This window comes from Pinus tabuliformis, chromosome 8, assembly GCF_031772625.1.
Source record: "Pinus tabuliformis cultivar Carrire ecotype Pingquan chromosome 8, CPIR1, whole genome shotgun sequence".
In the NCBI taxonomy this organism is placed as follows: domain Eukaryota; kingdom Viridiplantae; phylum Streptophyta; class Pinopsida; order Pinales; family Pinaceae; genus Pinus; species Pinus tabuliformis.
The window spans coordinates 770,632,333-770,660,009 of NC_142294.1; the positions used below are offsets into that span (position 1 = coordinate 770,632,333).

The 27,677-nt window shown below is 40.3% G+C and overlaps 1 protein-coding gene across 1 annotated transcript in view; it reads right to left on the reverse strand.

Moving 5' to 3' along the window:
- COQ3 (coenzyme Q 3) overlaps positions 1-27,677 on the reverse strand; it is a 292,698-nt gene that overhangs the window by 181,035 nt on the left and 83,986 nt on the right. The window contains exon 3 of the mRNA XM_089366879.1: positions 6,035-6,113. Coding sequence (XP_089223005.1) covers positions 6,035-6,113 — 79 coding nt within the window. The remainder of the gene's footprint in view (positions 1-6,034; positions 6,114-27,677) is intronic.

Below are 27,677 nucleotides of genomic sequence, written 5' to 3' on the forward strand. Positions count from 1 at the left end.
ATGACAAGTTTGGAGCTACGCACACCAACTCAGAAACTACCACTACGCCCTTGGATGCATGGGCCTCTACGCCTGGAAAATTACATTACACGCACCAGCAATTTGACTTAGTATTTCGTCCTTACGACAACTTGTTCCCTCTCGCATCTCTTCTGATCTCGTAAATAGTTGCACAGATCCTTTTCTTCAACGCACTTTTGTCGGCCACGAACTTGCTGCAATTAGATTCGTCCACCGTGTTGTCACCTTTGTTGGTTGGTTGCATGAGAACTCACAGCCTGCCTTTACGAATTACAACTGCGCATGCATCTTCCTCACGCTCCCAATCTATTGGCGATTATATTCAGGCGTAAAATTAACTCTGGGTTGCAATACTACACATTCATTAAATCATAATTGTCAGCTAAACATGTCAGCCCCTAAACGACAAGAAGGTGGACTCCGCTCCTTTTGTTCTGTGATTAATATGCCAATACACCGCGTAACCAGATTTGGAGTTGCGTAATTTGGTTTTCACGTGAATTTGGGAGACGGCTCCTGATACTTCATTAAACTTTGTCTGATACACTCTGATCCAACTTGTAACAAATTGGCATGGGCGGATACTTAATTGGCTCCTGGAAATTCTTGCTCTATACTGTCATGCTCAGCCTCAACTTAATCGGACTGTATTAAGCTCCAATCGGATTGCCTGGACCAATCATCATCGAGCCTGGAAGAAAAACAACTTGGCTCTCTAATTTCACTCTTGGCCTCCACTTGAAAAGGTATGCACTCTAATAGCAACTACTCAGCCTTTAGAAAATAATATTAGCTTCGGCACTTGAGGAATAACCACAAACAACCTGAAACTCGTAAGTTTGGTCTTTCAAAAATGAACTTGGATCAAAATTGATTCTGCAACAAAACCCTCAGGCTGGCAAGAAAACCAGCTCGGATACCACTGTAATATCCCAAACGGGATATTTGGCTAATTGTGCAGAAATCTGACTCAACCAAAATTTCTCCATAAAATTATCATTCAATCTACAGAAGATTGCCATGTAAAATATAACGAGTGCATGTAATTCAATAATAGGATGAGCAGAACTAATCTTAGTTTTTATTATAATGAAAAAGTGGGGTTTACATGCTGATACAACAAAATAGCTGAGATGGGAAACTAGCCTCAAGAAATCTACTCCAATGTTGTGTTGGCCCTCCAAAATTGAACTGAAATGCCACAGCGAAGCTCTCCTATGATTTTTTTATGAATTCACCGAGGGGAGATGGGGACTCGCCCAATCTCACTAAATCACCCGAGGGTTTCTGTCCTAGGGCTACCAATGAAGTAGAGAATCGGGTTCTCAACCTCTCATAGAAGAAGAAAGATCAAATCCAAGATGTTCTCTAATGGCCTCCTCCCGCTCTTTTTATAGATCTTATGGACCCCTCTAGAACCTCCTATTTTATTATTATTTTTAATCATTGAGCATGTTTCCCTCTTTTTATTTCAATTAAAATATCTTTTTAATGTGGGAAAATGATAAATTGGCCACCATGCCTCCTCATGCCACTGAAACTCACTTCTCACCATCCCATCCTGTAGATCTTCTTGTTCTGGTCGCAACGAGCTATTACACTAAGGTGTTCTGTCAAGTATTCCTCCCGGAATGCCACTTTAAGCATAATTAACTGAGTCAGTCCCACTAATAACTTTGATTTTTGAAAGTTATCAGAATGCAACAGAACGAAAGGAAAATTGTGCGGATGAAGGAATATGCCAAGCGAATTCCATTGGACCTCATAAAAACTCCTCAAAACCCCTCCAAAAGCCCCTGGGCCTGTTGATAAAGTAAACCAGCTTCTGTGACCTAGCTGCCTCCAACCCTGGAAGTCCATCTTGACCACGTCGTAAGGGAAACCAGAAAAAGGAACATGACAGTGTCAATGCACTATGTTAGTAGAAAATAAAGGTCATTTTCTCCTAGTATTACAGTTAGATCTGTGATAGTAGATATAAAAGTTGGTACATCAACCACCCTATGTGTGTATGCTCCCTGTCAGTCGAAGTCCCAAGCCGCCACCTCTACCTGATTCCTGTATTGGCTATTGCAATTGGCCACCCCCTACACCCTAATCCACAACACTTAGTTTTTGTTGTTATCGGCCTATGCATATCTCGTTGCCTTTCCAGCCAGTCCTACTACAGGCTTGATCCACTGTCCCTTTTTTTGTTAGTTGAAACTTTCGCAAGCCCTTCTAGCTAGTAGTAGTTGACCAACAAGGCTACCGACTTATCTCCTTTACGTTGTTGAAGAATGTAACTAGGTTCGCTCTTCATAATTGTACTTGAATCAAAATGAAATATATTTTTCAAAAGAAAGCAAAAGAAATTTTATTATTATTTTAATTGACTTGTTAAAGCATGGGTTTCATGCTTGGGTCAATTGTTATAGGTCAAGCCTCCATTGTAGGCTTTAGGTTGTTGTCAAAGTCAATTGTTGTTTGGTCAAAGACTCCTCCATCAAGTCAGCCTCTTCATCTAGTCGGCCTAAATATAAAGACACTTCTCTTCAAGGAATCGTGTTGGCTCATCTATAATGGACAAGCAACTATATATACAAGCATAAGGACTTCGCTCAAATGACAAGTCGACAAGTTCAGATCAGTTTCAGAGAATGAAGATCAGTTAAATTACAGTCTAGTAAAGATGTAACTTCGCTCAAATCACAAAGAAGATTTTCGGAAGAATTAAGTGACAGGATTTCGATATACCTCAATGAAAGAATTCGGATCAATTTCAGAGAGAAGATTTCGTAAAATTGCAGAGATGAATTCTTGTGATCTCATAAACAAGTGCAGAAATTACAGGTGTAAGTTCAGTGCAAATCTCATAAGGAAATTCGGTTATTACAGTGATGGATTTCGATGTGCCTTACAGACATAGTTAAGATTATCTTTCAGAGAATGGGACCAAAGGCAGAATTGTATTGAAGTGTTGATCATCATTGCTTGAGCTATCTCCACAGCGCCATACTACAGAATAGTGTGAGTCATCACATAACTGAACTATGTCATCACATAAAGGACCGAAGAATGACTGAAAGGGTTATCTCATTGTTGCAAGGAAGACATGTTGAATACACATTGAAGAATAAGCTACTACTCACAGAACTAAGAACTGAAGAAGAATATAGAAGGTTGAATTGATGGAGGGAGTCTTGGGTCTAGGTTGTGAGGGTCTTCGTCATCTCGTCTTGTTTTGAATCTACTAAAGGAAGAATTCTTGACCAGGTTTTCCCCTAAAGTGGGGTTTTGCCCTGGTTGCGCGACTACAACTTGTGTCCTCTTCTATTTATTTGTTTGGCATTAGTCTTGATGATAATGAAAGATAAATCGAAAGAAAGAATAATAATAATAAACCATCACAAGATAATGTCATAATAAGAGAAATCAATTGACTTGCCACCCTATTGGATTTCCCAACATACATGTCATGACGACCGAATCTTTGCGCGCAGACAACTATTCGGTGGCCTGTCAACTGGTGACTGGGTGGGTCTGACAGCTCACTGAAGGTTGTTGACAACTCCCTTTTTCATTTTTTATTTTTAACTTGCAGCAAAATTTGAATTTGACCCTCTGTAAAAATTAGAAAATAAAATCATGTTTGTACAATGGTGTGAATCCATGTGGTCGAGATCCTTTCAGCCTTAAAAAAATTTCGCACCGTACAATTGCAGCCAAACCTGGCCCCAGTGATCTTGTACAAACCTGGCATCTAGTGATCAGTTCTCAGAGTTTACCACTCTGATACCATGTTAATTCTCTTGCAAACCTAGCACCCGGCAAACCATTGACCTAGTAGAATACAAATCTACTGAGTGAATTCATAGCTAGGTTCTTAACATTAATTAACAGAAGCAAAAACATAACCAATCTCAAAAAAATGACACAACAAATTATGCCCAATCAAATCAATTCATCATTAAAAAAATTCAGATTTTCCTTGGGCTTCCCTCCTAGGATAATGGCCCAACTAAGGAAAGATATGTCCAACAACGAGATCTAATCCAATTGATCAAGCCCTCCTTGGTTGATTTGAATACCCTTGTTGCCCCTTCCTCGAACCCAACACACTAGAATATCTTACTCCTCACTGAGATGCCTCTCTTAATCGTGTGTTGTCGTATGGTGTGTCTTCTCCTTCTCCTTAGCCTTGCTTTTATGTTTTTTTGTTTAGCTAAATCCCTAACCCTAATCTCCAAAGTGATTGATGGTCAAGATTAGATCTCCCCTAACTAGAGATCAAGGATTGAGATTAAAACATTATTACTAAACTAAATACTTTACTTTTCCTAATGTCCATTTACCTCAATTAGCCAACATAATAATATGTGATTTTCCTAAGTTAAAACTTAGGCTAAGTTACATTTGCAACTTGCTCACACTAGGCTAAGTATGTGGACATATAGGTGCCAAATCCCAAAGAACTAATGACAAGTTGAACCCGACGAATGGAGATGAGATATGAGCTTGTAATGTAAGATGGAAAGTGTTAAGTATGACATATGGGAATATGGAACTACGCTATCTCAACCAAGGCTTCCCAAGTAATGCGCCTCCTATGCCCATTGGGCCTTAATGGAGGTCCCGCTAGACTAGGGTCAAAGATTAACCCCCCAACTAAGGTGAGAGAACAAGATCACAGTCAAATCCCTTCATTCGTTCTAGATCATCCCATAATCCAGACTAAATGCACAAGAACAAACAAGTATAAGCACTTGATTGCAAAATGACCAAAGTCCTTTTGAGTGGAAGCCCAACTTCCTCCATGTACTCATGTTGGATGGGTGAGAAGCAATTGGCTAATGCAAGTGGCAGAGATATATGGCATATCATCAGCTAGTGGTGGTTGTCAAGGGTTGTTGGTTGTCTGGCTAACAAGCTAGTTGTCATGAATAGAAGAAAAAATTTCTCCTATAGGGTTACCCATTTTGGTGGGTAACAAACCTTTCATGCTCATTCAATTCATATGAACTAAGATGTGACACATTAAAGCTCCAGAACACTCTAACAAAGCCCCATCAATAGTTTTTGCATGACAACTTATGGAATTTGACATTGAAGTTTATGAAAGAGACTAAATATTCAAATAGGATCGAGACAATCATTTAAAGTCAACAATGGGATTCTAGCACTAGTCTTCTTCATTGCATTATAAACACAACAAATGGGAGAATACCCTCTACATGGACGACTCCTCTTCAAAGGTGACTAAAACTTTATTATTATTCATCAAAACATACGTGATTTTCTAGCTACAGATAATACCATAAAGTGTACTTGACATATGCCCTTTAGTATCTAGATGTTGTTTTCAAATTTCAATAAGTTGTCACATGCTAGTTTTGTGTTGTCAATTCATTCTCCCCCACGCCCTCACCCGCACCACCCCACACAAACCAATTCTAAGGATATGCATTGTGCATCATACAATTTATGCTTTTGCTTTGGTAATAAAGGACATTTGTAGGCCACAATAAACTCTACAATCCACTTAGAAGCCACAATCAAGGGCTCAAAATAACCCAGGACTTGCACTAGGCATCATCCATTGGGATACACTGCATCATAAACCTATCAACATTGTGAGAGCTTCCACCCAATCTAGGGTGCAATAATTAACTCCAACAATTGGTTGCATCAGAACAAACAACTCTATGGATGAGGAAGCTTGGAACATAAGCCTACATATTATACATATCACAAATTTATTTATTTTCAAGCATGTTTGCTTTTCTTTTTTTTCAATCCATGTTGTAATATTTCAAAAATTCTCTTTATATCTTTATTCAGTTAATAATAACATTGCCAACTACCAAGATTATAAAACATGCAACCATTCTTTATTCCAACTTTAGCTACGTAATATTAGCTCATTATGCTTCAATGCCATGAAAATGAACATGCTTCAAATTATCATCAGATCCACTTTTCATGGCCACCATATTATTATTAGTATCAAATAGGGAAATAATTTTAAAAGTACCTCACAAAGAAGGCCACCTCCACAACCAACATCAATTATTCTCAATCCTTCAAAAGGCTTCAAACTATTTGGATCTTTTCTGAAGATGCACAAAGGATGAAAAAAATGCTTATGTTAGAATTTATTGAGCAACATGCTAACTATTTCATTATATCAATGCATAAGAAGATAAGAAAAATAGTAAATACATTTTACAAACTAAACCAGTTCAAAGAGTTTAAGGTAAGTAATATTCCTTCGTGGCCTCCAAAAGACATTTTGTGGAAAACAAAATTAACGTTAGGGAATAATGTTTACCTGTAATAATTAGAATTATCCAAGCTATTTGAAATTTAGAAGAAAAAGAAAAATATGTTATTCACATTAAATGAAAATTTGAATGTTTTCACTTCCATAAAAAATGCAAAGATTTCAATATGGCATGTACCATTTAATTTCCTTAATCTCCTAAATATTGGGATTTCCTACCTTTTAGGAGCATCAATTTCTAGATTGTCAATGGACTAGTCAGTAACAATCATTTTTTTCATTTCCTATTTTTAAGGGACTTACTAGTTTTACACTAATTATGTTTAGAAATTCTATTTTTATATAGTTGTTTCACTAGTGATTAGTCATCATGCATTTAATACTAAGCCAAGCACTTTAATTAGAGAGAAAATTCTCTATATTAGTGTGCCTCACTCCTCATGTACAAGTCTGCCTTAACTAGAGAGGAAAATACAGATCTACTTCATAACAAAAGAAACCAAACACAAAAAAAAAAGACTAAGAACAAATTAGCACTTAGAAGAGAGATTCTTCTTGCATAATAAAATGAAGAGAGCACACCCTTGGTAAAGGATTGATAATTTTATAGTAAAAGAATGACATATATCTAGATGCATAAACCTTGACTTAAATGTAAGTCATTAATACAACACTAAAGCATAAATTAAACTAAGTTAACAATTGATTTTATTAATATGTCTAAGTCATTAGTCTAGATAACCAATATGAACTAAATAACTCTAATGTCCTCCCTTAATGCCCATTCTATAAACAACACTAAGTTTGTCTCTAAATTTTACAAATTTATCTGGGCCAAAAGACTTAGTAAAAAGGTTTGCAATGCGGATTAAGTTGGGCATCATTTCAACTCAACTTTTCCATCTTCTAGAAGTTGTCAAATGAAATGACAATGCACATCAATATGTTTTGTTCACTCAATCCACCAATCTCATACACGTGCACACAAGTTTTCGCCCTTCAACTATGTTGTTTCGCACACAAGTTTGTGCCCTTCAATTTTGTTGCTTCATTAATAAGTCTTCAGCATACAAGGGCTCACTTATTGGGATAATGGCCCTCTAAGGAAAAATAAAAATACAACAAAAATGAAGAGATTCTAGCTGATCAAACCCTCTACAATTTTTTCCTTCAATCTTGCTTGGTTGATCTAGATCCTTCGACATTGCTGCCCCCCGCACTCTTCCTCAAACTCTACATTGTGTCTTGTGCTCAAATGTGTGTCTTCTCCCTTAGCCTAGCCTTCATTTTATAAGTTTGAGTCATTGATCAAATCCGCAACCCTAATCTCCAAAGTGATTGTCAGTTGAGATTAATCTCAACATCACTTGAGATCAATGGATGGGATTCATCTAATTCACTAATGCAAATAACCTTTGCATTTTATTAGATTAACTCACTTTATCTTATAAAAGTCACTAACTTTGATAATTCCATTAATTAAAGTAATTTCTAAGGTTAAGAGACCTTTGGACAACTTCCACACATCTAGCCACTTAGACCTATGCAAAAGTATTATCATCAACACACCCTCTTAATGAGGAAGGTACTTCCTGAAGAGCTACCTGGAACTGGCATTCCCTCCAATCCTAGCACAATGTCCCATGAATCATCCTTCACCATGGCTTTCCTCCAAACCTCCTAGTCTATTTCTTCTTCGATGGCACTACTGATCAATGCCATGTAGTTTGGAAACTTCTTCGGAGGCTTGCTCTCCCTAAATGTCCTCCTAATAACCCTGTTGTTGCTCAAACTAGCAGGTGTCCTAGAGGGGCATTTGCTAGGTCAAGGGAAACAATGAAGCTAAAGCCCATTGTCACCACAGCTTAAGCTTCCTACTATTTATGGACTTTCACCGATGGGAGGAGACCTGATATATAGAGAATCATTCACGAAAGATAGACTAAATAAGATGGATATGAAGTGATTTCTATGACCCTTTCCCAGCAGAAACTCAAGATTGGGACTTGCTTGCTTCTTAAGCAAGGTGCAAAGTTCTCTAGGATAGGGGAAAAGGGATTTAAGGGATTGGCTTAGGGAATGCAACTTGCAAAGGAGATTCCTAATCCCTAAAATCCTTGTGGAACTTGGCTTCCCAAGTGATTTTTTGAAGAGTTGACTTTGATAAGATATGGGACCACACGGGACCAAGTGGACCCAGGTTAGGTCAAGATGAGGGAGTTTAGCAACCAATGATGAGATTGAACTAAACAAGGAAGAGAAGGCAATCAAAGAAAGGATCTTCACTTAAAAGTGCTAAAATGATCCCTATGAGGTACTAGCTTACGGAAACCTAGAGAAAAAATCGGTCTCAAGGCTAAGGCTTGGGATATCTCACAATCCCACCATCGGAATTCCTTCAAATTTGGAGGAGACCTAGGAGACACACCAACACAGAAATTCCCAAGAGATCGAAGTTTTTCTATGGGTAGTTTGCCAGGAAAATGATGCCGTAGGATCCCCAATTAGGCTAGACCTAGAATAAAGAAGGAAAGGTGAAGATAAATGGTTCTTAAAGTGATCACCTTATGGTAAACCAGTGCCTAAACCTTTGGGGAGATTGGAGGCAAGAAGAATAATGAGAATGGACTTCATTTCTAAGTCAAGGAGGCTTCAAGGACTACTTCGCTTAGAATTAGGGCAAAAGAGAGTGACCTTAAAGCTTTATAATTCGCTTTGCAAAATGAGATGGCTTATCAAGATGAATTCAACCATAGAATTATCCCTAGGAAAATTCATTCAACATACATAGCCCATACATAGAGAGATGCTATCTAGAAACAATAATTCCACAATTTCGCAATAATGCATGTAGCAATTAGCCCTAGTATAGCGAAAATCCCATTATCAATGCATGTGACAAAGTAAAAGAAAGAATAGCATTAAATTTGTACTTAAATGTATGAGAATATATCCAACCATCAACAAATTGCCAATCAAGAAGCTACAAGACAAGAATAGATAATCCAAACATCAAAATTCATTCCATGCTCCAAAATTTCGTCCACCAAGAAGGAATAGCGAAAATCTCTAAAGAGATACAAGTCCAAACCAAGTGATGATGATCAAATGAATCTTCATCACTTCTATTTATACACTTCTAATGAGTTTGATTTAGCTACTTGGGCCTACATTAGCCCCTAAAATATAAATAATGTGCAAATAACTAACTTTTGGTGACAAGCCCACCAAACTAGCTCATAAACAAAATAATAAGACTCTCAAGAGGTCGAATGATCAACAATACATGTTGTTGGGCCTTCTAAGAAGCCTAATGAAGTCCGTAAGTGCCATAATGATGAACAGGACTCCCAAAAGTAGTGGACAAGGGGTTGGCCCCTTGTTCTCCAAATAATAAATTGGTGGTGCTCCCAATGGGTGTGAGGGCACACAAGTGACCTCATGGGTCTCCAAGTAGGTCGAAGATGCTTGCAGACCATCTGTAAGGGCTCAAATAATGGTGTAAGTGATGCCACATCAGTATACAAGCCCTGGGTCATCTGTCAAGTGCATGGTACAATTATGGGGCTAGCTGGGCATGGTGAACCAACTGCATCTTCCTCGTCCAATATGTGAATCTCGAGCAATCTTTGAACATCTCTGGGGATCCATGGAGTGTTGTCTACTGTTGTGGAGGCCCATGGCTCTCAACACACACCCTACATGTGCCAATGTAGCCCTCTGGAGGGTTAGGACCCCGTATAGGGAGACCAAACCCAAAATGGAGACCATCTGCAATCCTGCATAAGATCCAATGCATCCCCTAGCCTTCTAGTACAACAATTCATCAAAGGAAATCGAGTAAAAGAGCTTACAAACCATGGACAACAGGTGGGCACTTCATAATGGCATGCCCTTCCATAGTGGGATTTGGCATGTGCTAATGTCTCTAAGCTCCAAATGGGGTTAACCAAGTATCCTATTAGGTGGTTTCTACTTTTAAAAGGGATAGTATGTCCAAGGTACATCCTTTAAAGGGTGACTGCATGTGATAAAGAGATGAATGGAGTAGGGAATGAAAGGGGCATCCCTAGGCCACACGCTGGGGTACAAGGGTAGCTAATAAAATGGAATCCCACACTTGGGTATATAATGTATAGGAGGGAGCAATTGTGGTACATGACGTGCCCCGGCCTTGGATTTTCCACCCTTCCTTATATGCCTTTTGCCTTTTATGATTTTTCTTTAATTCACTGCTCGTGACTCAAAGGCTAAGAGCATGATGTATAAGATATAGCAGTGGATACCCCCTTTAAGGTAGGGTGGTTCATTGCCTACCAAGGGTTGGGACAATCATGGGTTCCTAAATGATAAAGGAAGCTCATCTAGGGCCTATAAGAACCAGGGTGATGGCCATGATGATAGGGTAGAGCTCGTGTATTGGCTTTTTCCCACGTGCTAAATGTGTTTGTCCCGGCCATCTTTTGCATTTTGTGGTACATCTTTCTGTTGAATGTGGCCAATTATGCTTTATCTTTTCTTTTCAACTGCATCAACCTCTAGGGCATCATTCCAGGCCTGACCCAATGTGTGGGCAAGGGGAGGGGGAAGGCTAAGCCTATGTGGATCTAGTGGAGGAATGTGGACCAAAGTGGGAGAAATGATGAATGGGGTTATACTGAGTGAAAGGGGAGTGATATATGTGGATGAGGGAGCGGAAACACACAACCAAAATCAGGGTTTCTCATGTAGTACCATCCCTAAAGCCCAAAGGTCAGTAAAAGAGACCCCACGGGACTACGGTCCAAGGTTAACACCCAAAAGAGGTCTAGGGGACAAGAGCACAAACCTAGCCCACTCTTTCCGCCGAATCCCCCCATTTATCCATGCCCAGAAGTATCCATGATAAGCAAACTACAACACTCAATTACTAAATAACAAGGCATACCTTTAGGTTCGAGGCCCACCTTCAAACATATGATCATGACAAATGGATGAGGGACCACATGGCTGGCTCAGGTGGCGTAGAAATGGCACAACAAGCTAGTTGTTCGCTGCAAGGGGTTGTTGGCTACCGGCTGAGGACCATCTTGGAGAAAAAAATTCTCCTAGGGATATCACCCACAAAATGGTGGGTAACAAACCTATTATCCCTCTTTCAATAGTGATACATATGAGCACTCTCATTTTCTGGAAGCACCATTGTAAGCCCAAGGAATGCAAGTCTAAAGCCATGTATTACCCCTTTTGATGTTCATTATGTGAAAGTGTGTCCTAGATCCCGATGGTGTAAACAGTCATGGTCAATCTTCTTAGCTTCATTTCCATGGTGCTTGGTTTCATGGCACTATTGACATCCCCCTGGTGGGTGGTAACTCCCTGCTTTGATGGACATCCTTATGTCATAGGGTGGTATGCAAGTATCATGGAGGTGGACCTATTAGGACTCAGATTTACGAGACCACTCAATGTCATGTAAAGGCTATGTTACCAAATCCGTTAGGCCTAGTGACTAGATCAGTGAATCCCCGAATCAGAGACGGATTCGAATTTGCATCCGTTGAGATCCGCCCAGCATCTATCCATGGTTAAAACTGTCAACATCAGTGCAAAATTCCAAAGTAGGAATCAACACAAAATTCTAGAACAAAAGTTAATGGATGAGTTGCCTGATAATGGATAACACAATATGGGATAAGAAATGGATTACTCAACCAACATCAACAAAAATGGAAAAAAAATAGCGAAGTGAATAATAAACTGGGGACTTGGTCGGCAAGAGTTCATTATTTTTTCCTTAGTTAACCACATTATAGATCTTAATGCAGACCATATTATAAACTTTAATGCATATGAGGTAAAGATTATAAGCCACCGACATTTATTTGATATTAGAATTATTTTTTAAGTTTAATGTCGAGTGTAAAAGTAAGTTTAATAGCCACTTAATATAATAACTAATGTTTAAATATTTATATATGATGCATTAATTCTATTAGTATTAAATTAATAAAAAAAATAAAAGTATTATACAAAAGTTATATATTTTAAATTTTATATATGCTTTTTATTTTTATATAAATTTAATTAATCTTTAATTAATATTTATAAATGATACATTAATTCTGATATGATTCATCTAATAATTTTTTTTGAAGTATTATATTTAAAAATTAGCAAATGTTTTTATTTTTATTTTTTACATTTTTTTAAATATAAAATAATTTATATTTGTTTGTACTTGTATCCTAATCCTGGCTTTTCAAAAAACAAGTGAATCTATATCTGAATCTAGATTTGTATCTGCATTCGAATATGTTGGCACTTCACAGGGAAAAGATCCAAGGTTCAAGATTTTGCCAGCAAGACCCCCAAGGATATCGGCATTGTCAACGTCTGCAAGTAGACAAGGTCTCACCCGAGATATTCAATGGCATTGCAGAACCTGTGTAGGTTATGGTAGGAGACACTGTTGATTTTTCCACGACACTCAAGAATCAAGTTTGAGTCTAAGATCACGATCACAAACACACTCAAATTCCACAACACTTCTACTTTGCACAGCGGAAAACATAAATTAGTGAATCAATCTCGTGCACATGATAATTTTTAACTTTAACCCACTACTCGTTATATTACAAACTTTAATACAACAATCTTAGGGCTTCGATACCACGAATCATAGCCCTTACAATCAGTCTTGATACAAGACAACAACTAGGGCTTGGTAACAACTATGAGTACCAATTTGTCCCTGAACAAAGTACACTTGACCTACTTGTTGATGGTGCGCATCCACAGTCCTTTCAGTCCACGTACCTTGAACACATTTGGCTGGTACTTTGCCTCCCGATCTGTTGATCACGCAACTTCTGCTCCCTTAGAAAGTGTGCATCTCCAGCCACTCAACCTGCCACTATCAATCCTCCTGCTGTTCCAAGAGTGATTGAACATAGGCTCAACAATCTGCCCACTAGCATCCTTCTTGCTCCACCAAGATGTCTGCTCATAGGGTCTTCCAGATATTCCCTCTTATCAGTGATTTGCCACAACAAATCCCTGAACTAGGGCTCCATCAAATCTACCTCCTAACAGTCCCTTCGCTGCCCCAAGGATCATTGTACATGAGGTCTTCCAGATCTGCCCACTATCAATCTCCTTGCTGCTCCAATGGTGACAGAAGTTAGGGCTCAATAATCTGCCCTCATATCACTGAAGTTATCCATCTACAACCCACTGAACTAGGGCACACAATATGCCCTCTCGTTGTCTCTCGGCAGATCCAAGAATGACAAGCCTAGGGATTGCACAATCAGCCCTTTAACTACTAAAATGCCTCCTGCATTCACTAATCTAGGCCACAACAATCAAGCTGCCCACTAACAGTAACAAGTATGCCCTCTTGTTCACTGTACCAGTGCTTATTACACCAGCCCACTTGAATGCTCTCTTGACTACTTCAAAAGCCAACCCTTAGGGCATCCAACCTACCCTCTATCAATCCTTTATCTCACTATAAAGTGACTAACTTAGGGCTACACATAAGTCTGCCCACTAATCAATGAACTCACTGAACTAGGGCATATTAACCAGCTCTCATGACAGTCTTCTTCACTCCACAAGTTGACTGTCCTTAGGGCATACTTGGGATCCCACTTGACTGTGCTTCGTTGCACAGATATCACATCACCTAGGACAAACATTCCAACCCATACCACAGTGATATTACCACTTCAAAACACAATCACTAGGGCACAAATTTACTGTTGATCAAACTGTGAACAGCCCTACCATACTCTGCAATTTTATCAACCATAAGGCAAACCTTCATAACATACCTTGTTGTCCTCTGCTTAGCTCTGAGGTAACTCGGTTCAACACTACACAGCCTCTGAGATTCTCAATCTTATGATAGCCTTCTGCTCCCACTACAGGTTCAGTTCTGATCTCTCTGCAGTTGCCTCAGTTCGGCCTCAAAACACAGATTTGTGGTTGCTCCAGCAGTCTTGGACTAGGGTAATTCTCTATGCTGAAGGACAAGGAACTCGGTCCTTGTTTCTGCTTTGATACTAAACCTTGCGACCTCTCTTATTCATAGAAACTAGGGCTCCTGCCTTCACTATACTTCAGAGAATTCTCTCACCAAAACGCAGATCTTTCACCCACAAATCAACGTGCCAAACAATAGAACCCTAGTCAGATTTTCGGCTAGCTTCCCTTCTTCAGCCTATGCTAGAACATGAGACAAACAGAACCAACACATCTTTCTCCTTGTGCAGCTTGGCTCCTGAGGTTAGTAGTTATCTTGGCTTGCCTTCTTGTGATGAATTTCTCTTATGATTGGTGAGAAATGAGATCGAGTTGATCTCTATATATAACTTGATCTTAGGTGGGCTTGCATTCCACCGAGGGTCATGTCTTATGGTCAAGCCGACTTGATCCAAACACTAAAACCCCACTAACTTAGCAATTAATTCCATTTCATTTCTCCTTTCGCCAAATCATCAAACCCTTAGGTGCCCCTTAGCTCTTCAAGGGTGCCCCACTTGATTTTGATGATTAAATAATTAATTCTCTGCTTGGTTTCTCACCTACAACTTTGGGTGCAAAACCCACAACTTGGGTACATCGCCCACAAAACCTTTGTGGTCTATCTTCTCCCAAACCCAGTGCCCTGGGGTTGTGGGAGTACCTCCCAAGCTACACAAATCAACAAACACAGGCATAGGAGGCAGTTCTGATTCGCCATTACCCAACCCAAGCTATAGTAGTTTCTTATATGTTGCAAATAATCCCAGATGTAATGTCCCCATTTTCAATTTCCTCTATAGTACAGTCAGAATGGATCTCCAAGGTATGTGATGGCCAGGCCATAGGAATAGGATTACATCATCAAAGATCCCAGAGGGGTTTCGGGGGATTTTTATGGGATTCGACAACATTCGCTTGTCATATTCATCATCAGGAGCAGTTATGCACAGCCTGTTTTTGGTTCCATTGCTTTTTGATAATTCTCATAAAACAAAGTTATTATTGAGCATAATTTAATTAATTACGCTTACAATGGCATTCCGGGAGGAATATTTGACGGAACACCTTAGCGTAATATCTTGAAAAGTGTAACTAGGTTCAGTCTTCATAATGTCATGTGTAATTGTGATTTTATGTAATTTATGAAAATAAGAAAAATAAAATTATTATTATGCTTGTCTCATGGGTTTCATGAGCAAGGAATTTTATTTTAGTGATGGCTCCCATTGTGAGCCTTTTGTTGATTTGGGGTAGCATCGGATGTTCTCTAGCCACGAAATTTGGTGGAGAGGCTAAGGCACATGAGATCTCCAATACCCAGAAAGGGTTTGGGCAGATTCTAAACAGTTTGGGAGATATTAAAATAATTAATATTTTTAATGGAGTCCCTGAGTCTAAACTTAGGGAAAATAAAATATTAATGTGAATTAATATAAAACTGTGTTAGAATGGTCCAAAAGTCATGGATCAAGCCAGATCTAATCTTAGCCACTAATTAGGGACTTAATCTCGGCCGTTGATTTGTGAACAAGAAATGTATAAAGGGAGGCTTGAGGGTCACTTGGAGAACACACCAAGAGATCAAGATTTCAACTTTCTGGGGCTAAGTTTGCTGAGAAAGTTGAGAGAGTGATCTGGAGTTGCAGCTGAGGGGCAGTGAATACAGAAGCAGAGAAGCAGAGATAGTGCTGGGAGGATCAACGCAGCAACTGGGAAAGCTGACGCAGAGGGCAGAAGCCAAAACTGCCGAGAACAGCCGGAACTACTAGGAACTGACGGAACAGCCGGGAAAGCTGATGCAGAGGGCAAAAGCCGAAACTGCCGGGAACAGCTGGAACTGCCGAGAACTGCCGGAACTGCCAGGAAAGCTGACGCAGAGGGCAGAAGCCGGAACTATCGAAAACAGTCGGAACTGCCGGGAAAGCTGACGTAGAGGGCAGAAGCCGGAACTGCCGGGAACAGTCGAAACTGCTAGGAAAGCTGACGCAAAGGGCAGAAGAGGCTGATGCAGTCCCTAGAGGCTGACGCTGGGGTTTTTCATGGGGCAGATTGGAGCTGAGGAGCTGCCGGAGTGTTTATCCGAGGTTTCAGCCGAAGCATCTGTCTCCGAAGGAGAGGTACTACTGCCGAGATTATTCTCTGTTGGGTGAGCCGGTTTTGGCACCCAGATTGTATTCAGAAACTGCATAATAATAAAACCCTCAGATAGCTGCACTGGTTTTCCCGCATTGGGTTTTTCCGGGGACATTGGTCCAAAAACAACGATGTCACTTGTGTGCTTGTTTTGTTTCCTTCAGTTGATGATCTGTAATGTGTTGAGCATGTACTTGTATTTATTTCCAGTATTTACATGGTAAATAACTTGTTAATTAACAAAACAAGTAGGTAGGAATAAATTAGAAAGTACATGAAGGGTTTCTAACGGGTTAGACTTAGAAATTCTAACACCTTTAGGATTTGTCATCTAGTCATAAAAGTCAATTTGAGTCTATGTCATGTATGAAGGACCCTTCTTGGGCATGTTACAATTGTGTATGAGTCATTAATATGTATAGGATAAACCCTCCAAGACCAAGTGAAGTATCCTCCTCATGTCGGCTTCAAAAAGATTATTGCAAATTCCAAGTGACACGTCGGTTGAGCTTACAGTCATGTCGTCTTAATTATGATGGCAAACAAGTATAACTAGGCATATCGGCCTATTTCAGAAGACAGACTTTCGTTGGTCTGTAAGTCTGCAATTCGGTTAAGCATCAGAACATAGAGAATCTCGGACTAATTGCAAAGCTTATAGCGCAGATTACAGTGTGCATTACAGTGGGATTACAATGCGGATTATAGTGGAGATTATAGACAAAGTTTCGGTGATATATCACAATATGGTTCAGTGTTATTTCAGATGAGATGGTTCGGTGTTGTCAATAGTGAAAAGGTCTCGATGCTAACACAGTTTCGGTGCCAACATACCACAGTCCCGGTGCTAACAGTGCTACCATAATCTCGGTGCAATCTTTGTTTCAATTCCACCACAGTAAGAAGAGATCGTTGTCTCCACAATAAGGTTTTGTTTGTCATCACAGTAAGAAGGATTCGGTATAACTACAGTGAGAAGGTTTGGTTGTCATCATAGTAAGGAGATCTTGGTGTCATGACAGTAATGAGATCTCGGTGGTGATAATGTCTCAGTGCTAAGAAGGTCGAAGTGGAAGAGGAGTCAAGAAGAGGAAAAGAGCAAAAGGTTGAGTGTCAAGAGAACTTGTGTCCTGGTCTTGGAGTGGCAAATAGGTCAAGGGTCTTGGTCTTGGTATTCGTCAATTGGAATCTCTATAAGAAGAATTTGTGCGAGTTTTCCTCTCAAAGAGTGAGAGGTTTTGGCCCTGGCTGATAGCCTACATTCCATTCATGACATTCACCATTTACCACAGCATCACACATTAAAAACATATATTTGAGGCCAAAACTCCTGACAAGCTCTTATATTCATCTTAATAACAGAGATGTATACATAAACACCTAAGTCCGAAAACGGGACTTGGAAAGTAGATATTCCAATAGTACCTTTGGCCAACACCATAAACTGCATATCCATACAATGTTTACACCAGACATCATCATATTCCTATTTCGACTAAAAATATAAAAAATAGAATGGAGTATGCTAAAACAGAGTACTCGAACAGATTAGAACAAAAACTTAGCAAAACATCAAGAACTAGAACAGAATTGAGAACAGACTTCGGAACCCTTGATTAGCAAAGATCATCCTTTTTATCTTAGAGGTTGCCCAAATTCGTCTAGGGGAATCTTCTGCTAGCTCACCCAACTGAGTTGTTCTCGCACGTCGTCTTCAACTATTAGTCACTCCAATCCAAGTTGAATCCACCACCTTACCCCATGTCTAACATGTTGATTTTTGGGTAGCATCGGATGTGCTCTAGCTCTGAAATTTTGTGGAGGGGCTAGAACACATGAGATCTCCAAGACCCGGAAATGGTTTGGTGAAATTCCACCCAGATCGTATTTTATTAAAATAATTACTATTTTTAATGGGGTGCCTAACTCTAAACTTAGGAAAATTAAAATATTAATGGGTATTAATGAAAATATGGGTGAGAAGCTTCTATGAGACGAGGATCAAATCTAATTTAATCTTAGCCGTTGATTAGAGACTTAATCTCGGCCATTGATTTCTCAACAGGAAAAGTATAAATGGAGGCTTGGGGTTAGTTGGAGAACATACACGGAGAGATTGGGGAAATCGACTTTCTGAGGTGAGAAGTTCTCAGGAGGAAAAATGATTGGGGAGATCTTGCAGCAGAGGAGTAGGGATAGTTCGGGAATACTGACAGAGAGGCAGAGAGAAGCTACTGGAGGCAGCGCGGCAGCTAAGAGGATTGATGTTGGGCCAATCTGGGCCTACGCAGGACTGATGCAGAGCCAGAAGGGCCAGCGCAGAAGCAGAAAGTTGCCCTCCACGCAGAAAGTCAGAACTGTCAGGGAATTGTCGGAACAGCCGGGAAAGCTAACGCAGTGGGCAAAAGAGCTAACACAAAGCCTGAAAGGCTAACGCAGGGCCAACGCAGAAGTCGTCGAGGTTAGCCAGTTTTGTTGCCAAATCAGTCGGAATCTGTCGGGTGAAGTGAGGTAAATCTCACTCAGATTTTCCACCATTTTATTTCTCTGTCACTGGTTTGCCAGAAGGGCAACCAACATTTTTATTCAGAACTACTGCTTAATAATAGAAAACCCTCAAAGCTATTGCATCGTTTTCCCGCATTGGGTTTTTCCGGGGACTGTTTAGTCCAAACATAAGTGTGCCCTCTGTGTGTTTGCCTCATTTATTTTTCAGTACTTGATATGTATATTGGTGTAGGTTGCAGTGTATTTACATTAATATTTTCCTTATATTTCTGAAAATAACTTGTTAAATGAAGAACACAAGTAGGTAATGCAAATCAGTTTACTGCAATAGGATTTCTGACTTGTTCGATTCAGAATTTTTCACATGGTATCAGAGGGATTGCAGATCAAAGAGGACTGAAGCCATCAGTGAAAGGACAGAGGAAAATATGTGCTGAAGATAGTTGTCCCGAGAGACAGCACAGTTTCTGGCCGAGAGAGCAGAGGAGGGGTGACGCAGTCACCAAGGGAGGCTCACGCAGAGCCTACATCAGCTTGATTGGGTGACATTGTTGTTGCAGAGGGCAGCGCAATGATTACTGGGCCAGCGCAAAGACTGTTGAGTCTCGTTTTTCTAGTTGTCGGGGCTAGAGGTGCAGCGCAGACTTCATCTGGAGTTGCTAGTGGGGTGTTGATTCTGTTGGTGCAGAACAATACCTAGTGGGGCAGAAGCAAAGTAGAGGGAATCAATTCCTCAGAAGATTTCTTGCCAAGAAATTTAGATCCAGTGCTGAGCAACAGCAAGAGAGATCAGAGAGTGGTGGTTCGACAATGGTTGGCAGAAGGATTTCCATGAAGGAAATCGAAATTCAGAGGGAGCTTGTTCCTTAGAGGATTTCTAGAACCAAAGAAATCCAGATCCAAGTTTTGTTGGGGCAGCAGCAAAAGATGGAGAAAAGAACCAATTCGACATTCATTTGAGAAGAGATGGCAATTAACGAACTGAGGGATCAGGACAGGTTGGATGGAGCATCCAACTTCGTCATCTGGAAGGTCGGGATCCTGGCAATTTTGGATAAAAATTGCATCAAAGATTATGCCTTGAAGATGTTTGTTGTTCTGGTTGATGTTGATCCTCTCAAGAAGTACGAGGAGGCTCAAGCTAAAGCAAAGTGCATGATCTTCAACGGGGTCAAAGATCATGTGATACCACATATTGCTGAGAAAGACACAACAAGGGAAATGTGGGAGGCCTTGACCACTTTGTACAAGGGAACTTTTGTTCAACGGAAGATGTTGCTTGAGAGTCAGCTGAGACAGTTCCAAATGCAGAAGGGAGAAGAAATTGATCCCTTCCATCTCAGGTTGCAAGGGATCCGTGACCAACTAACTTCTGTAGGGGCTACACCAGATCCTGAATTTATGGTCAGGACAACCCTGAATGTAGTCACTGAAGATTGGGAAACTTTTGTCCAGAGCATCTTGGGCGGGGCTTCTCTTCCTAGTTGGGAGGAGATGTGGGCAGCGCTTCGACAGGAAGAGATCAGATAGCTGACCAAGGCGGGAAGCAGCAACAAAGGGATCAGAGTCAAGGAGGAAGAGGAGGATGCAGCTCTCTCGTCAACGGGACAACAAGGGCATCAGAAGAGGAAGAAAAAGGACATATCCAAATTCAGATGCTTCAGATGTCGAGAAATGGGTCATGGGTCATTTCACCACGCAGCGTCCTCGGAAGAAGGGCAAAGAAGAGAAGTTTGACTCAAAGGTTACTCCAGCGAAAGCTGACAAAGAGGACGATGATGAGGATTGCGCCATGAGTGCTCATGCACCTCTAGAGAAGAGGTGGGGTGATATTAAGCTGTAGTACTCGGGAAGACTACATAGGGGCAAGATCCTTGAGGTGCCCAAACTCTTGAATCACATACAGCTACGGGAGCCCTTAATGACAGTAGCAGAATGACAGGAGTCGGTTGGTGCGAGGGATGATGGAGCAACAGTGGCAGAGCTAGGGTGCCAAAGTCTGAAGCAGCGTAGTGGAGTGTTGCAGCAGTGCAGGAGGCATAGAGCAGATACAACAGCAACACAGTAGCATTAGAGGGTCAGCACAGATTAGAAGCAGAGGTAGCTTCAGCGTCATAGGGCGTCTAGACTGACCAGCATGTCAGCTTTTGGGTGGCTTTTCAGTTGCTTACTTCTCAGCAACTGAGTTGCAGTGCAGCAGTTAGCAGTGGTAGTGTTATGGGTAGCATGATGCAGCATATTGAGAGGGAGTTGCAGTACAGATGTAGCAGTGACAGTGGCAGTGTCATGGGCAACAGTACAGATTGTAGCAGCGCAGTGGATGAGGGGCAACAGGCCGAGCATCAGCAACGTAGAGGACCAATGTCGTGGATCAGTGTGATACTTCTGTTGGGAAGTATTGCTAGAGCACATTCCTCGCTAAGAGGGAGTGTTGATTTTTGGGTAGCATCAGATGTGCTCTAGCTTCGAAATTTTGTGGAGGGGCTAGAACACATGAGATCTCCAAGACCCAGAAATCGTTTGGTGAAATTCCACCTAGATTGTATTTTATTAAAATAATTAATATTTTTAATGGGGTTCCTAAGTCTAAACTTAGGAAAATTAAAATATTAATGGGTATTAATGAAAATATGGGTGAGAAGCTTCTAAGAGACAAGGATCAAGTCTAATTTAATCTTAGCCGTTGATTAGAGACTTAATCTCGGCCGTTGATTTCTCAACAGGAAAAGTATAAATGGAGGCTTGGGGTCAGTGGGAGAACACATAGAGAGATTGAGGAAACCGATTTTCCAAGGTGAGAAGTTCTCAGGAGGAAAATCGATTGGGGAGATCTTGCAACAGAGGGGCAGGGATAGTTCGGGAATACTGACAGAGAGGCAGAGAGAAGCTATTGGAGACAGCACAGTAGCTAAGAGGATTGACATTGGGCCAATCTGGGCCTACGCAGGCCTGACGCAGAGACAGAAGGGACAGCACCGAAGCAGAAAGCTTCCTTCCACGCAGAAAGTCAAAACTGTCGGGGAACTGTCGGAACAGCCGGGAAAGCTAACGCAATGGGCAGGAGAGCTGACGCAAGGCCAACGCAGAAGTAGCCGGGGTTAGCCAAATTTGCTGCCAGATTAGCCGAAATCTACTAGGCGAAGTGAGGTAAAACTCACTCAGATTTTCCGCCATTGTATTTCTCTGTCACTGGTTTTCCATAAGGGAAACCAGCATTTATATTCAAAACTGCTGCTTAATAATAGAAAACCATCAGAGTTTCTGCACCGGTTTTCCCGCATTGGGTTTTCCCGGGAACTGTTTAGTCCAAAAATAAGTGTGTCCTTTGTGTGTTTGCCTCATTTATTTTTCAGTACTTGATCTGCATATTAGTGTAGTCTGCAGTGTATTTACAATATATTTTCCAAATATTTCTGAAAATAGCTTGTTAAATGAAGAACACAAGTAGGTAATGCAAATTAGTTTACTGCAGTAGGATTTTTGGCTTGTTCGACTCATAAATATTCACATAACAACCTTGCATTGCTAATAGATACTCTTTCAGTTGAATAATAAAACGGTTACCGTGCGGTCTCTATTACATACTTATGTCGAGCATCTATCTTTCAAGCCTTTGCACTCTATGTCGAGCATAGACCTATCGAGCCTCTGTGCAGTCTTTTGCTCACGATATCTACTCCTTCCTGTGTAGTGCTTCCATACTTACACAAAAATTCAAAAAATTTCTCCTTACTGCTTCTTTGCCAAAATGTCTCCTTAATCGCTTTTTCACCCCAATAGTCCCCCAACACTATTTGTGGCTTGTCCCCGAGCCACTTTCTTGGTGTTGGATACAGAGGGAAGGGAGGATTTTCACAGTCTTGGCTAGAAATTTTTCAAATGTTTCTTTAGGTGCGCAATGACCTCCACCTTGGTTACAATGGCAAGAATGTTAGCAACAATGTTTATTTTTATAGAGGGAGCTTCGAAGAATGGCACACTTCGGGTTATCTTATTATGGGTCAAGCTCTGAGCAACAACAAGGTCATCAGTAACCTGCATTGCTCTGTCCTGTAATTGTTCAACTTTTTGCGCCAATTGTTGTTGCTCCACCCTCCATTGATTAATCTCCCAGCCCAGTGTTGTACTTTCTAGCATTACGACACGATGCTCTAATGCGGGCAAGGAGAGAAAAATGTTGCAAATGGTTTCATTGTGTTTTTCGGCAACCTGAATCTTAGCACCAAAATCCTTTAGTTTGGTGTTGCCTTATAACCTGTGCCATAACCCAACTCTTGCCTCACATAGTTGGGTACATTATTTTTCATTTTCGCAAGTAGTTTTGAGAGACTTGGCTACCTCTTGTTCCTTTTCTCTTCTTTCAACCTCCTCTGGCGGGGCGGTCGTCTTGATTTGTAGTTGTAATTCTTCTACCCTCGCCTCCTGACTGTGAACAACCTGTTCAATCTTAGACAATTTTTCTTCTAGTGGAACATCCACCTCCATGGGTACCCCAGGAATTTTGCTATATACAACTTCGACGGCTCGTCGAAGCACCTCTTCTCTAGCCTCTGCTTGAGGTTTCGCCTCCTTTATTTGGAAGTGCCTATTACCCACCAAAAGCGGGTGACCCCATAGGAGAAATTTTTCTCCCATCATCTCTTCCAGTTAGCAGCCAATAGCCACTAGTAGTCGATGACAATGTGCCATTCATGTCTACACCACCTTAATCAATCATATGTTTCCTCGCCCACTTGGCAAGAGCACCTGTTGGAAGGTCGGCTTCTGATCAAAAGGTACATTATTCATTTTGCAATCGAGTGCTTATGCTTGTTTTTATTTTGGGCATTTGACATGGATTATGGGGTAGACTAGAAGGAATAGGCGTTTTGACCGTCATCTTGTTTCCTCACCTTGCATGGGGGGTTAATTTTCCATCCTAGTCCAGTGGGACTTCCCCTAATGGCCCAATGGATATAGGAGGGGCAGTACTTAGGAAATCGTAATCTCATCTCACCCTATTCCATACTTACCACTTTCCATCTTACATTACAAGCACTATATTCCACCTCCCTTCTTCAAGTTCAACTAACCATTGGTTCTTTGGGATTTGGCACCATACATCCTCATACATGGGTAGGGCCCAGAATTTGGCCATGGGAGGTTGATGCAGCTAAAGAACAAGAAAAAGCATATGATGACCACAAGTGAAAAACAAAAGAAGATCAAAATGCAAAAGATGGTCGGACATACTGTTATGAATATAATTCATAACAATTAAATAAATAAAATAAATATAAATATTAAATAATTAAATATTAATTAGGTTAAATAGTCATTAAGTTAGGTGAAAAGGCATGTCTAAAAGACATGCCCATTCACGAAAGGTCACCTGCTGAGGTATAAAAGCAGGGCCTCATTGTAACATTCAAATCATCTTATATCATCTTATACAATTTTATATATAATAAATTATTATTATTAAATACCTGTGTGTATTTTAACAATTAAATCTACAAGCTATCAGTTTTCTTGCTTCAGCCTAAGTTTTTATGCTACAGTGGTATCAGAGCCATGGCACACGATATAATCATGCGGGCCTTTGAACGTAGTTCGCCGCACAATGTGCCATTACGTTCACATCTTGATTACGTTGAACAATTTAGTATTCAAGAAGCATTACAGCGTTTAGAAAAATCATTTGCAGAAGTTAAAGAATTTCCGAAAGAAATCAATAATAAGAAAGATGAAAGAAATGACGGGGATACTAATTCTGTTTATGAAGATCAATATGAAGCTGCGAAGGACGATGAATCACACGAGTCGCAAAAAAGACGGCCCCGAAATCACAAATTGATCAATCACTCGCCCGACAACGATAACAAACACGAAAATAGGAAGAAGGAAAAATATACGCAGAAAATCTCGAAACAAAAATCTATGACGCAGCCACCAGAGTCTTCAACTCTAAAACATAAAAACAACCCTCCCACATCTCCAAGGGACGCAGAAAAATCCAAGGCGCACCCACTCGAATCTTCAATGCTAAAACAGAAAAACAACCCTCCCACATCTCCAAGAAAACTTGTTAAGCGCAAGCACGTGGAAGCGGATCCTCCGGCTAGAATAGTATCGTTAGCATCATCTGATGGTTGCAATGAACAAAGGGAAGAAACCCTAGAAGAAGAAGAAGAAGTTGAAGACCGTTCCTTAAAGAGATCGAAACTGAATTCAGGAGTGCCAGAGAAGGTGAAGAGTAGCGCTACAAATTTGATGAGCTGCGATGAGCAGACTGCAAAGATTAAAGCAGCGGCAGAACGTCTGAGGAAAGGATACCAAGAAGCTGAAGAAAAGAGGACAAAAGGAAGCGTGAAGTTCGTTGATCCCAAGGATATTCCAAAACAAAGAATCGACAATCCCGATGGATCACCAACCATGGACCTGTATCACAAGGTCCAGAAATCCCTTTCATCAGGCAACGGAAGTACTGCTATCAAACCACTTCATCAGTTCATCAACCCTACTTTGCCCTCCGCAGGAACACACCAAGTTGTCGAACGAATGAGTAGATTATCAATCCAATCGGTGGTGAAATGCGGTGGTCAACAGTTGTGACCAGGACAGGTCAGCATCGAACCATCACGACGTTATCATTTGCGTAAAAATCAATTTAAACAGTGTTAATTTAGTTCAATTAAAACTATATATATATATATATATATATATATATATATATATATATCTATATATATATAACAACTATATTATATAATGGTAATTTAATTAATTAATTAATATATGTTAATTAATTAAATTTACGAAATATATGTATATATATTATTATTTTAAAAAAAATAGACTTATTAAAAGAATTATTATTTAAAAAAAAAAAAATCCAAGGAAATATTACTGATGACCTATAAGACGAGAGGATGGTCAGATTATAGACATCGAGACGACATACACTAAGTGAAGAAAACCCCCAGCATTAAAGCTTTGAGGACAAAGCTTCCGAAGGAAGAGGCTATGTTATGAATATAATTCATAACAATTAAATAAATAAAATAAATATAAATATTAAATAATTAAATATTAATTAGGTTAAATATTCATTAAGTTAGGTGAAAAGGCATGCCTAAAAGACATGCCCATTCACGAAAGGTCACCTGCTGAAGTATAAAAGCAGGGCCTCATTGTAACATTCAAATCATCATATATCATCTTATACAATTTTATATTTAATAAATTATTATTATTAAATACTTGTGTGTATTTTAACAATTAAATCTACAAGCTATCAGTTTTCTTGCTTCAGCCTAAGTTTTTATGCTACACATACACATTAGCATGTGGGCAAAAGCCTAGCATGAGCTCTACCTCACTCATTATCACCATCACCTGATTGTTGAACACATGTTATTTTTCATATTATGAGAAGGAACCCTTGCATGTCCCAACCCTTGGAGGGCAATGAGTTGCCTCACCATTAAGGGGGTAATAACTCTTATGCATCATACAAAGCAAGCTCTAACCCTTTAAGGTACAAGCAGTAATATAAAGAAAAATCAAGAAAAAGTAAACGGCACACAAGAGGGGTGGAAAAGCAAAGGCCAAGTTGGTAACTCAAGCATCCATGATTGCTCCCTCCCCACATCTATACACTCAGGATGAGAAGCCCGTCATAGTTGGTCCCTTTGACCATGGCACTTGGCCATGAAGTCTTCTGCCCTCTCTTCCATCACTATTCACGTGGCACCTATCAATTGACGGGTAGACCAAGGACATGCCACTTCCCCTTGGGGGATGGAAACACCTAATAGGCTGGTCTATTAGCCACTCCTACCTAGGGACGTAACAATATTAGGAGTTCAAAGCCTTAATTTTGGGAGGAAGAATTATTTGAAGTGTCAAATTACCCATTACTTTCAAGCTTGGTTCACTTTGATGCAAAAAAAAAGATTTAATCTACCTAGTAATGTAGTTACTAGCACTGGATATTGTGTGTAATTGTCAGGTGGTTCCACAGCCATGGCTTGGGCAACTTAACTGGGGCCCAAGTCTTTTAGAGGAGCATATTGACACCCACAAGTGGAGCGTTGAGAGCCATGGGTCTCCAAGTTGTAGCAGAGCATCACACATAGCCATGGGCACCTCCGACAACCACAGTGTTCTAGCACTTTTCCCTACATTGATGACATTTATGGAATGATGCACTCCGACCCAACATGCCCCCAGCTGGCTTAGCACTTCATGAGGGATTGCCAACTGATCTAGGGCCCAGAGGAGGATGGTCTCGCACCTTGAGACGTGGGATGGCTAGCACCACCTTGAAAGCCCCCAACGTTGGAGAGGAGACAGCCATTTTGACCACCTCGAGACCCATGAGACCACTTTTGTGCTCCAAGATGAAAATTGGGGTCCACATAGGAGCATTAACAAAAACCAAAGGGCCAACGCTTAGGAGGTGATTTTAGAGGGCTTCTACTCACATCTTGGCACCAAGAAGCCTCAACGCTAGCCCTAGAAGTGCTCACACATGCATGATGTCATCATTCTCTTACTTGCGGCTCACACATGTGGGCTAGATTTATGTTTTATCATTGGCTACTAGGTCAGCTTGTGACCTAGCTTGTTATTAGCAATGTTGCAAACATCAGCATCAGGATAAAATCAACAAGGGTCCGAATAACCAAAAAATTATAAAAATCGGGAAAATATCGGTAGAAATCGGCAAAATTAAGATACCATAAAAATATCTTTAAAA